We start from the raw sequence: 11,457 nt of genomic DNA on the forward strand, positions 1-11,457 counted from the left end.
TGCGTGAAATTTTCAATAATTCAGTCATTCTTTTTGTCCCTCGGATGATAATGCAATGGTTCTTATCACTCTGCTATTACCTATTATTGCTTGTTACTTATTACTTCCCTTTAGTTATACAATAAATTATTCTAACACATAAAAATATTAAAAAGATACATAGTAAATTTAAACTTAGGTAAAAATGAAGTAAAACCATATTAAAAAAATATAGTTAAAATGCACTGCAATTTAGGTTTAGCAATGTACAGAAATATAGCAAAAACCCTTTTTTCCTAGGAACATATCTATGTGAAAAGATATTTTTTTTTTGTTTTTGATGGAGTGAAAAGAACAAATTAATAACCATTAAGCCCATCGAAGTCCATTAGCCCTCTACTGGTTTCGAGTAGTTGCTAACCACTTGAAACGGCCTAAGCACTAATGGGCCGGATAAGCTTGCCACGTAAGCCCGGCCCACGGCCCACTACCCCCTCTCCCTCTAAAACCCTAAGCCCGCGACCCCCTCCTCCGCCGCCGCCACCTCCACCTCCAACCTCCCAAACCCTAGCCATGGCGTGGCGCGGCGCCGCCTCCCGCACCGTCCTCGCGGCCGTCCGCCGCCCGGGGCCCTCGCCCTCCGCCGCCGCGCGCGCCCTCCGCGCCCCTCCTCCCGTCGCTGCCCCTCGCCCCCGCCGCGTCCCATCCCCCTTCGCCTCCTCCTCCCCGACGGCCGCACGGTGAGCACGCGCACGCACGCACGATGTGGGGATTCTGGTTTCGATGGGTGATGTGTGGTGTTTCTGATGGGAATGATGTGTGTGGTGGGTGGGTGTGCAGGCCGCTGGCGGCGATGATGGGGTCGCCGCTGACGACGGCGGCGTTGCTGGCGCGGCTGACGGCGCACCCGGCGGCCAGCGCGCGGGCCTGCTGCGAGCTCTCCCAGGGTATCTCCTTCCGCCGCACTTGTCAGGATCGCTAATGTTAGTGGTCGTGCTGCATCATACTTGTATATATATATCTCATCACAACCATCTCTAGTCCAAGATTTCATCATTGATCTTGCCACACATTTTGTTAGATTAGATGGTGGTGCGCTCTTCATTTCTTGATCGTTTGTTGGACGTCTACCAGCGAATGCACCTGTAGGGAGTTCATTTTGGTCTGGATCTTAGATACAAAAGTGATGTGGCTTGAATCTGCGCGTTGTTAGTGTGAACCTAGCTATCTGGTCCATTTGCTATTTGTACCGGGTCCAATAATGCATTTGCTTTAATTTTTTATGTTTTTGCAATAAAATTTAGTTAGAACTGATACAAGGAGATTAAAATTGAGATTTGATAGGGGAAAGTGGGGAAGATGGTTGATGTTGGAGGCTGGACAGCATGACGAGGGCCTTATGTCCTAGAATTATGTAGGTCTCCTTTTTTCCCCAGTTTGTACTTCTTTTATGATAAATATACTTAAAGAGGCTGAAAATGGAAAGTCACCTTAAAACAAAATAAAGAAATGGGTAGACATTGGGTGCTGTCTGGTTGTTACCATGCTATTAGGTTGCTGTCTTGGATATAGTTTCGCTTCTTTTATGTGTTCTTGAATAGGCTTTGTGTTATTCATATTCTACTGCTAAAGCCTTTTTTTCTGTCTCATGCTTGTTTTCATTTGAATTGGCTGTCCCCTCCCCTTATTTGTTCGTGTAAGCTAGCTAGATAGTTGTTTATACCATATTTAAAAATTGGATAATTCCGTTGATTGAGGACATGTACGGTTGGGATTTGCTAGGGAATGGAAAAGATGGGTGATGCAAGAGGCCAGTAGACAAAGGTGCTGATTTTGAAGCATGAAATTTCCTTTGGTAATTTTGATTTTCTCAATCATCCTAATTCCTAACCTGGAATCTAGACAATCTGAAATCATGGGTAGCAATAATCATCATAGTGGGTGTAACAGTCAAAATTGAAGTTAGTATACCTTTTGATGATTACTAAGATTTTTGTGCATTAGAACCATCTGTAGCATCGCCAATTTGAGTGTTGGTGTATCTGTTCCTCTGTTAGGAGTGTACCCTGTCCAGTTGCAACCTTCCTTGGTAGAAAGATCGATCTGGCCTTGTCAGTGTCAAACGTTCCAAACTGTGAGTGCCAACTTTCAAGAGTGAAATTATGTATGAAAAAAGATATTTCCTGGTAGTAGTATAAGTTATCTTCAACCAGTGCTTATGGCGGTGCTTTGTCACTGATCTATCATATTTTTTGCATCGTTACATTATCTTGTCGTGAGTTTTTAAGTTCTAAATTTTCTCAATGTTACTGAAAATATTTTGCCATTATCTTGCAGGTACTTGAAGTTACCATGTAGATTCACTGTCCTTTGAAAAGGATACAACTCTTCTTGGATGCGTCTTTTGGAAGGCTGTTCTGGTGTTTCGATTAACTTCAAAGTTAGAAGAAACTCTCCAGTGATAGCTCGTCTCAAAGTTTCTAGCTTAGACAGAGAAATAATTTCCTGTTATTACAACATGGCTTGCGCCTATGAATTCAGCTTCTTTCATTGTTTTCCACTTACTACCACCTGTTGAGATATCTCGCATTTCAATTGACCTGAGTATTGTGATATCACCGTCTTTGTTTGAAATCGCAATCTCTGCATTATTGGTTTTCCGTTTGAGTGGATTTGTTGCCTGAGCAAAATCTAAGTCATCAGCTTGTGTGTGCTACTCTAACGTCATCGAGAAATGCTTGTGATGTCAACCATGTCTGATCGGTGGTTTACAACCAGCTGCTGCCAAGTGAAATGTTACATCTTCATTTAAAAAGAAAATGTTGTTCATTCTGAAGCGTGTCAACTATGGATAATAGAACGAGCCATGAAAAGTATACAGAATTTTGACAGCGTAAACCTAGTTCTAGTTGTACTATAGATCTATATTACATAAAGATGCTTCTGAAATTGTGACATCAACCATGCCTAATGTTCTTCAACAAGTTTCAACCCACTGAATTTTTGCATGTTTTTCTTAAGCGTGTCAGAACTATAGATAATATAACATACGAATGATTCATAAGGTAAGTAGATAAAAGAGACTTTCACAGCTTAAAACCTGGTTCTAGTAGGCACTAGATCTATATATTACATAACAAGGAAGTTTAGCATCAGGGGCACATAGATCACCTGCATCACAAAATGCACCACTAGCTACTTCCAGGTCAGTTCTTACTGATGCAGAAGCCACACTTGCACATTGCATACTGCTACATTTTTACATATATAATCAAACATAGGAGGATCAAGGATGCCTGCCTGCCTGGAACCTTTAGCCCAGTAGAACAAACCGGTCATCAACCTTCCCAATGACATGAACTGTCATGGTCACTCGCCTTGCGCCTTTCATCAGCTCGAAGATGCAGATGTACCCTTCTCGCAGCCTGTTCTCGCGGATGAACTTGATCCAGCGTTGGCAATTGAAGCCCCTGGTAGTGCTTGCATGGTAGTATTTGACATACCATTTCTCCTTTTTGTTTGGTCTCATCAGCAGGATTTCTTGTGATCTGCTGTCAAGATGATCAGCTGCAAATCCACTGGGGACGATCTGCGTCGAAAAGATTAAACTGGGTCAGCTCAAAGAGAACTTTTCTGCTCCCTATTAAACCAGAGAATTTTTACATGAAAGTTTATTCACTTTATATGACAATTTATAAGTTAACATGCGGAGATGCTGGAATTTTGTTTGATCATAGGAGAGATGAATAATTGGACTGACCAGGAGGCCCTTGCGATGAATTTGTGGCGCCTGCAGAACAGTCACAAATACAGGATTGCCTGGTTGCAGTGACACCAAACTGAATATCTCTTCACGTTCCTCGCCAGTTAGGTAATTGGCAAACCTCGAGTAGTAGTAGTCAGCATGTTCATAATCAGCATGCTCATCATCATCATCACTCTTCTCTTCCTCAATCATCTCATGTTTGACATGAGAGCGGCTGCTGTTTGGATCTTCAGGCTCCTTCCCTGTTGAAAATGGATCATCTTTATCTGTTAGCAAAATAAACAAGTAGAACATTCTTGGCTTCAATATCGTTTAAGAGTAATTCACAACATCACAATCTCAGAAGAACATTCTAAGGACACACTGCAAACTTGTGCTTACTTGGATTAGTCTTGGTCTTGCCATTCAATTTCTTTGAAGTAGAGGCCTTGTGAGGAGATCCAACTAGAAATGTTGATGGTGTGCTAGTATCTTCAGAATCACTTAAATGGTATTGCTCAGCATTCTGAGTCTGACCACCTATACTGTTCTTTTTACCAATAAAGAAGCAAGACACTTTCTCACAGCCACTTGCATCAAAGATTAGTACATCAAAGGAGAAGCTGCCATTGCAACGGCCATTGCAAGTGAAGAACAGGAGGTCATTCTCCTGCAATTCATGAGCCTTGGCAAAATCCTCCCATCCTGACATGAGGATCAGCTCATCAGCAACCTTTTCGACGCTGACACGCCATGTTTCGCCACTGGGTGCTTTCAGGTTGAACCCTTTGGTGATCTGACCACTGAATCTGTCCGCAACTTTCTCCGGTATGCTCTGAGATGAAAACAATAATCTGGTTAACTTCGTTAGATGATACTCCAACTATAGTTGGCATGTTGAATGTTGTGTCCAGATAACAGTGACTGAAAGTCTGAAATTCTACACAGAAAAACGCTGATTTTTGCAGGATGATTTTTGGAATGGAAATTTTTGCAGGATGATTAAACTTCTCTGCAATGCCACTTTGACATAAAAACTCTACTAGTCTACTCTATCCATGATCTAAGTTTAAATCCTTAATATGAAGTCCACACAGTACATCCTACTAATACCATTGCTTATCATCCTTTCAGTTATCACAAAACCTGAAGAAAAGATACTCGCAATGCCTTGAGCAAAAATCTCCTTTCATTGCTTATTTTGTTAACTTTGTTGGATGATAAATGCACTGATTTTCTTGTTTTGGTTAGCAGGATGAATGCCATGTCTAGTTATCAATGACTATAACAAAGTAGTCTACATCCCACGAATCTGCACTTAGATCCTTAATCTCTTCCTTCCAGTAACAGTACTCATAACAAGGTACAACACTCACCAAGACCACAAAATTTTAGCAGCTCCAAAATGACAAAAACCTGAAGAAAAGATACTTACAATGCCATGAGCAAAATCTCCAGTCATGAGCCTGAAGAAGCGAATCCTGCTCACATCCATGTGCTCCCTGTAGCAGTGCTCCTGCCACTCTCTGCAACTCTCACACCCCTTCTCACCCATCACCTACCTGCATTGCAAAGATTGCAACCAAAGCAGAAGCAGCATTGCTTCAAAAATCATTGATGCAGAGCATGCACACCTGAATAAGGGAATGGACAAGTTCTTGCCTTTCTCTTGCATTCTCCGATGAGGCCAAGAAGGTGGTGAGCTGATGACCTCTTCTCCTTGATGTTAACGAGGGAGAGTGTTTTTATGACGAGTGTAGCCGTTTAAGAGGGGTTGGTGAAGGTTAATGTGTGATTTGACAGGAGCAGGTTGCTTATAGAGAGAGCTACTAGACCAGTGCTCATGGACTTTGGTCAATGGTCACTGCCAGGTGGGCCCAACCTTGGTGTGCTCTTTGAGATGGAGTTTTTCGTGGATCATATTCTCTACCATAATAATACTACCATTAGATGTATTGGGGTGTGAGACAATAAGAAAATAGGACTCACATATCAGTTATTGTAATGGTAAGGAGTGAGATAAAGTTGGCAGTAAAACCGGTTAGCGGAGCAAATAGTGAACAAACTTATTTTCATGGGGGGCTGTATATCCATATTTAAAGAGAGGTTTTCATAAGAATTTATATGTTTTTCATACCATAGGTAAAATATACTTTTTGATACTCTCTCTATTCTACAATATAAGAAATGGTCAAACTATACACGGCCTCCAAAACTAATTTTTATTTTATAATTCCTCATATATTGTAACGAGCTCTCCAAACGAGAAAGACAGAAAATATATCCTGATGTGCAAACGAACGCTCAATATCAGTTTTCAAAACATAATTTAGCTAATTAAGAGGAACGAAAAGGACAGAAAAATATATCCTGATTTGCGAACCTGAAGGCACTGAACGTCTCTGACCTGAACTCCCAATCAGAGATTCGAATTGGTATCGATTTCGAAATCCATATACATATATACTTACATCAGTAATAATGTACGTATCCGAATTCGACCCATGTTCGTAGTTTGTGTCCGCATATATATACAGCACACGCGTGACAGCCATCTATATACACATATACTGCAGTTCGTTCAGATAGATCACTCGGCGGCGGCGGCGGCGATGGCGATCGCCGGAGACGACAGCAACCACGGCGTCGACGACGCGCGCATTGCGCGCATCGCCGCCGCCATCACCGTCTTCCCCGGCTTCCCCAAGCCAGGTCGGTGCTAAGCTAGCTATAGCTAATTAGGTCCTTCTTCCTCCACATCATCTACTGCACAAGATTGTACTGCAGCCGCACGCAAAAAACTGTAACTTTATTTTTGTTCTTAATTGTTCTTGCTTCGTTGCGTAGGGATCTCGTTTCAGGATGTCACGGGTATATTTCACAAACCGGAGGTATTCCGTGATGCCATCGGGCTGTTCGTCGAGAGGTACAAGGGCAAAGGGGTCACTCTTGTAGCTGGTAATTAATCTGAACAATATGAATTTTAGTGTGTTTATATATGTTGGCTTATATTAATTATATATATACGAGAAATTATACAGATCTTGAAAAAATACCTTGAGATACCTAAATTTTACACTAATTTTTTTTTACTTGGAGGTAACAAATTTTAGGTTAGAGAATATAATATCCCCTTATACTTTTATAAGGATGGTAAAATTAACTATTATATACACGATATTTTCATAACTTTTTTGTCACCGAAAAATGTAGGCATTGAAGCTAGAGGGTTCTTTTTCGCTCCAACCATTGCATTAGAGGTAGGAGCAAAGTTTGTTCCACTAAGGAAGCCGAGAAAATTGCCAGGTATGTTTTTTTTAACATAAAACTCTTGTGATTAACCATGGAGTACAATCATGTTTTTTGGTTAAGGGTTAAATTAAGTTGTATTGAGTACCTAATTTTCATGTTTGTACCAGGTGAGGTGATCTCAGAAGAATATTCTCTGGAATATGGAACAGATAAAATAGAAATGCAAATAGGAGCTGTAGAGCCAAATGATCGAGCTATCATCGTTGATGATCTCATTGCTACCGGTGGAACCCTCTGTGCAGCCGTCAAACTTCTTGGTGACCTCTTATTTTCATTTTTTTTGTCTTATTTTGTTAACATATAAATTAATAATAGATAATATCCTAAAAATGGGTGTATAATTTTAAAAGACATTTAACTTTTTATTTGTTTAGATGCGTTGTTAAAGTGATAATTTTCAGTATGAAAGAATTAATTTTCTAACAATCTGAATATATTTTGATCGTTTGTTTTTTTTTGTGATATCATGGTTTACTTACCTTAATTGTGCTTTTACTATGCAGAACGTGCTGGAGCAGAGGTGGTTGAGTGTGCTTGTGTTGTTGAACTTCAAGAGTTGAAGGTATACTTTTGCTTCTAATGCAACAATCTCCCCATTTGGACAAACTAAAGGATATTTGTTCTTATTAAGAAATTTACATGTTTTGTAGGGGAGAGAAAAGCTAGGAAAGATACCAGTTTTTGTTCTGGTGGAGACAAATTAACCGGCATACTAACCAGACAGCAATGGACATGTTTTTCTTAGCCAATGTAATATTTATTTTTTGAAGGTTTTACTATGAATGTTGCAACAATTTCACCAACTCTGGGTACATGCTCAGTTTAGTAGTTTACTTTGTGCCAGTACATAATTATATGCTCAGTCTGAACATGTTTGTCCAAATCAAAGATTAATTGGTTGATCACAGATCACTATTGGCTGCATGTTTAAACTCGCCTTGTTGCCTGAAATTGTGGAAGAGAATGTGAAAAGAGACACTCATCATGGTCGAAAAATGTGGTTTTTGCAAATGTCCCGTTAAAGTATCTTTGGGCCTGTTCACTTTGATTGAAAAAAAAAACCTTACCAAATTTTGGCAATGCCAAAATTTTGGTAACTATGTCAAAATTTTGGTAGGATTTTTTATATAGTTACTAAAATTTGGTAGCAAACTAAATGTAGCTACTTTTTTTTATCAACTTTATTAAAATTTGGTAAGGTTGAAAATGACATCAAAGTGAACACTTTGTGTCGTGCTTGGGCTGCTTGCCCAAACACAGGACGGACCGCATTAACGGGCCGTCTCAACGGGCCGTTCCGTCTCGTGTCTAGGCTAGGCCGTTCCGTCAGGCCCATATGGCCCAATTGAGTCAAATACGTGGGCTTCATTTCCTATATGTGGCCCATATACGTGGGCTTCACTCGCACTGGAAAAGAAAAAAAAAGAAAGAAAAGAAAAATCCTCTAAAAATAGCTCCCCTTCATTAAAAAAAGAAAAAAAAACCGGTGACGCCCTCCTGCTCCGGCGACCCAGCGCCTCCCGCCGGCGTCGGAAGCGAAGAGCTCCAGGTTTGGGGGTATTGCACCTCCTCCTCGCTCCCCCCCGTCCGTCTCGAATCGCCATGGAGGTGAAGCAGGTGAAGGTGACGGCGGCGGCGGCGGAGGCGGCGACATCGTCGTGGTCGGAGCTCCCGGCGGACCTCATCGGCCAAGTGCTCCTGCGCCTGCCGTCCCTCGCCGACCGCGTCCGCCTCCGCGCGGCGTGCCGCCCGTGGCGCACCGACGCCAAGCGGCAGGCAGCGCTGCCCCCGCCGCTGCCGTGGTTCGCCCTCCGCGACGGCGGCCTGGTCGACCACCACGGCGCTCCCGTTCGCCGCTGCGCGCCCATCCTCCGCGAAGGCGTCACCGACTACCTCGCCGTCGACAACCTCGCCTTCCTCGCGCACAACCGCGCCGCCTGCTGCTCTCTGGTAAACCCTCTCTCCGCGTCGGAGGAGACCCCGCTCCCCCAGCTTGCCAATGCTGTGCTCCGAGCGATGAACGATTCCAAGTTCTACACTGTGGGGAACACCAAAATGCCGTATGTTAAGGTGATTCTGTCATCGCCGCCGCTCGATTCATCGCCGGATCCCCTTGTTGCAGCACTAATATTTGAGGGATACTATGTTGCCATCTCTGCTTGCAATCTTCCTCGGTTCAGAATGCACCAAGGTTGTTCGCGCTAGCAAATGTGTCGGCGGAGTTCAAGAAGATTGCATCTACTTCATGCACAGGACTTTTGACAATCCGTCCCGAGAGTACTTTGGTCCGTGTGTCGATCCTCTTGGCGACTCTGGTGTGTACAACATGACAAATCGGAGGATCACTCCATTTCTTCCGGAGGCTGTGATGGAAAAGCTGTGTCTCAAACGCCAGTTTCTGACTTGGTTCTTCCCTGCTGATGTGTAACTGCTTTGTTGGCTTAAATGATTGTTTCTGTTATGGAAAAAGCAGTATGGTAGATTCTAGCTATTATGCAAACTTTAGAATCCTTTTGATGGTTGAACATTCTCTGTGCAAGGTATGCAAAATTTAGATCCTCTTGATGGTAAATGTTTCCATGCTATGCAAAATTTGTTGTCTTGATGTCTGGTTGAAGAAATGGCTTGGTGCTGACATGTGTGTTTTGATTTTATTTGATTGTGCACTGTCCAAGTTAATGTATGTTTCAGTATGAAAGAAAATTCAGTGAACACCATGCTGATGTTTGTGTACAGTGAAACATTGCTGAGTAAAATCGGTGCTACTGTTAGTTCTAGTTGTAAACTCGTAATCAGTATTCTTATTTTATTTTCGAGTAAAATCGGAGCCGTGGCTCTCTTTTTACTGTAATCGACGTTTTATCTGGTTTTCTAGCTACCAAAAGGGCGCAGAGGGTTGCTTCATGTTCTGTCCTGCTGATTCAGTATATAATATGTTGATGATTCCTCTTCTTCATTTGAGCAGAGAAACTGAAGTGGATCCTTGTTTCGACTTGCAGCTATCAAGGTTGAGGACTAACTTCTGTAGGTTTGATATAATGCTTGTTAACATTGATCCGGATGATATTGTCTGCCCTGGCAATTAGGTTAGGTCTTTTCCTATCAGATAGACAGATACTTGGGGTCCCTTTCACATTATAATGAACTTCGAAAAACCTGGTTTATCCTTCCTTTGACAGTCCATTATAATGTGGGTAAAGTAATCGGGAGGATAAACCAGGTTGGAGAGGCAGACTTGTTCGTAAACCTCTTTATTTCCCTTTCTTAAATAAGTGTGTTCTGCAAGTTCATTTGATCATAAATCAAATGTTAAATTCAGCGGATGCACAAATCAGATTTTGTTCTACTCTGAAAATTCTTCTTTATTTATCGTCCTTAAATTCATTGGAGGCAGAAATCAGATCGTTCTTTATTCTGAAAATTCTTCTGTGGATTTTTTTTTTGGTTTGGCGCGGGGGGGGGGGGGGGGGGGGGGGGTGGGGGGGAGGTGATGTAGATTATGATCCATTCATATCTTTTCCTGCATGTATGGTTGGTGCACTGCATTTTGGCTGCTATCCTCAACCTTTGATTTTCTTCTACTTGCTGCAGCTCTTGTTTTAGCAAGAGCTTAAGGGAACAAGAGTGATATATGCTCCTGATGATGTAAGGTTAGGGAGATTATAATCAGTCTGGTTAGGCTGATCTTGATCTGCTCCTTTGCATTGTATATGTAGTATATGTAGCTACTGTTCATCATCCTTCAACTTTTCAGTCGATTCTGTCTTTGAATTGTACATTTATGTATCTTCTCTGAAAACTGAAGGTTGTCAAGTTGTTTCTGGGCATTGACAAGTTAATATGTGTTTTAGTCTGAAGGAAAATTCTATGAACATCCTGCCGATGTTTCTGAACGGTGTAACATTCCTGAAATGAGCTTTTTCTGTCAATCTGTTAATCGTTATCATCTCATTTTCAAGTAAAATTGTACTGTAATCAGATCTGCCATCATAAACATCATGAATCATGGAACTATTGCTAGCTGCTTTGGTATTACTCAAAAGTCTCTGTTTTCTTTGCCCAACTGGAAGGGACTTGGTTCAGGACCTGCAGGCTAGCTACACTTCAGGTGCACACCCAAGTCACCAACTATTCATCAATTTGTTTTCCTCTTTGTCACAGAAAAGTACACACAAGAGTATTCATCTCTCAGCTTGCACACTTATTGCTACCTCTTTCGATTCCCTGAAATTTATTCAGTTTTACATAACCCACTAGTTCATCGTTGCTGACCCCCACTGAAATATGGAAATGCATGCTTATCGTTTCTGATCCCTCTTTGGATGTGCAATTGTAAGATCATGTAACACTTGATAAAAGGTGGGAGTTTTCTGAAACTCCGGGCCATAATACTCCGTAATTGGGGAATTGAGGATTAGAGG

General features: G+C 41.9%; 4 protein-coding genes across 16 annotated transcripts; 3 read left to right on the plus strand and 1 right to left on the minus strand.

The window, feature by feature from the left end:
- Window positions 1–499: 499 nt before the first annotated feature.
- On the plus strand, window positions 500–2,646 carry LOC4352680 (translation initiation factor IF-2). Of its 11 annotated transcripts, none has more exons than XR_010738142.1 (5): window positions 500–719; window positions 820–962; window positions 1,324–1,393; window positions 1,762–1,803; window positions 2,317–2,646. XR_010738142.1 is itself a non-coding variant. In XM_015763231.2 (4 exons), the coding sequence occupies exons 1-2, from the start codon at window positions 553–555 to the stop codon at window positions 959–961; spliced, it is 309 nt and encodes a 102-aa protein (XP_015618717.1). In that variant the 5' UTR covers window positions 500–552; the 3' UTR covers window position 962; window positions 1,762–1,803; window positions 2,317–2,646. The 11 variants fall into 11 exon arrangements, 5 of the variants coding, with proteins under 5 accessions (XP_015618717.1, XP_015618719.1, XP_015618716.1 ...); XR_010738143.1 differs by having other exon boundaries at window positions 820–926; window positions 1,762–1,834; XR_010738144.1 differs by having other exon boundaries at window positions 820–926.
- Window positions 2,647–3,033: 387 nt separating this feature from the next.
- Window positions 3,034–5,513, minus strand: LOC4352681 (B3 domain-containing protein Os12g0592300). 3 transcript variants are annotated; one of them, XM_015764114.2, is made up of 5 exons: window positions 5,387–5,513; window positions 5,160–5,286; window positions 4,127–4,559; window positions 3,740–3,987; window positions 3,034–3,568 (listed from the first exon to the last, which is right to left on the minus strand). In XM_015764114.2, exons 2-5 carry the CDS (start codon window positions 5,277–5,279, stop codon window positions 3,293–3,295), a joined length of 1,077 nt encoding a protein of 358 aa, XP_015619600.1. In that variant the 5' UTR covers window positions 5,280–5,286; window positions 5,387–5,513; the 3' UTR covers window positions 3,034–3,292. The 3 variants fall into 3 exon arrangements, with proteins under 3 accessions (XP_015619600.1, NP_001410536.1, XP_066162093.1); NM_001423607.1 differs by having other exon boundaries at window positions 3,740–4,011; XM_066305996.1 differs by having other exon boundaries at window positions 5,160–5,409.
- Window positions 5,514–6,336: 823 nt separating this feature from the next.
- Window positions 6,337–7,740, plus strand: LOC107275550 (adenine phosphoribosyltransferase 1). The gene is made up of 6 exons (XM_015763823.3): window positions 6,337–6,436; window positions 6,572–6,682; window positions 6,938–7,030; window positions 7,144–7,293; window positions 7,540–7,598; window positions 7,687–7,740. Exons 1-6 carry the CDS (start codon window positions 6,337–6,339, stop codon window positions 7,738–7,740), a joined length of 567 nt encoding a protein of 188 aa, XP_015619309.3.
- A 781-nt stretch (window positions 7,741–8,521) lies between these two features.
- LOC4352682 (uncharacterized) lies at window positions 8,522–9,628 on the plus strand. The gene has a single exon (XM_015763473.3). It carries the CDS (start codon window positions 8,639–8,641, stop codon window positions 9,239–9,241), a length of 603 nt encoding a protein of 200 aa, XP_015618959.1. The 5' UTR covers window positions 8,522–8,638; the 3' UTR covers window positions 9,242–9,628.
- The last annotated feature ends 1,829 nt before the right edge of the window (window positions 9,629–11,457 follow it).

The sequence above is a fragment of the Oryza sativa genome, chromosome 12 (assembly GCF_034140825.1).
Source record: "Oryza sativa Japonica Group chromosome 12, ASM3414082v1".
Taxonomy (NCBI): Eukaryota; Viridiplantae; Streptophyta; class Magnoliopsida; order Poales; family Poaceae; genus Oryza; species Oryza sativa.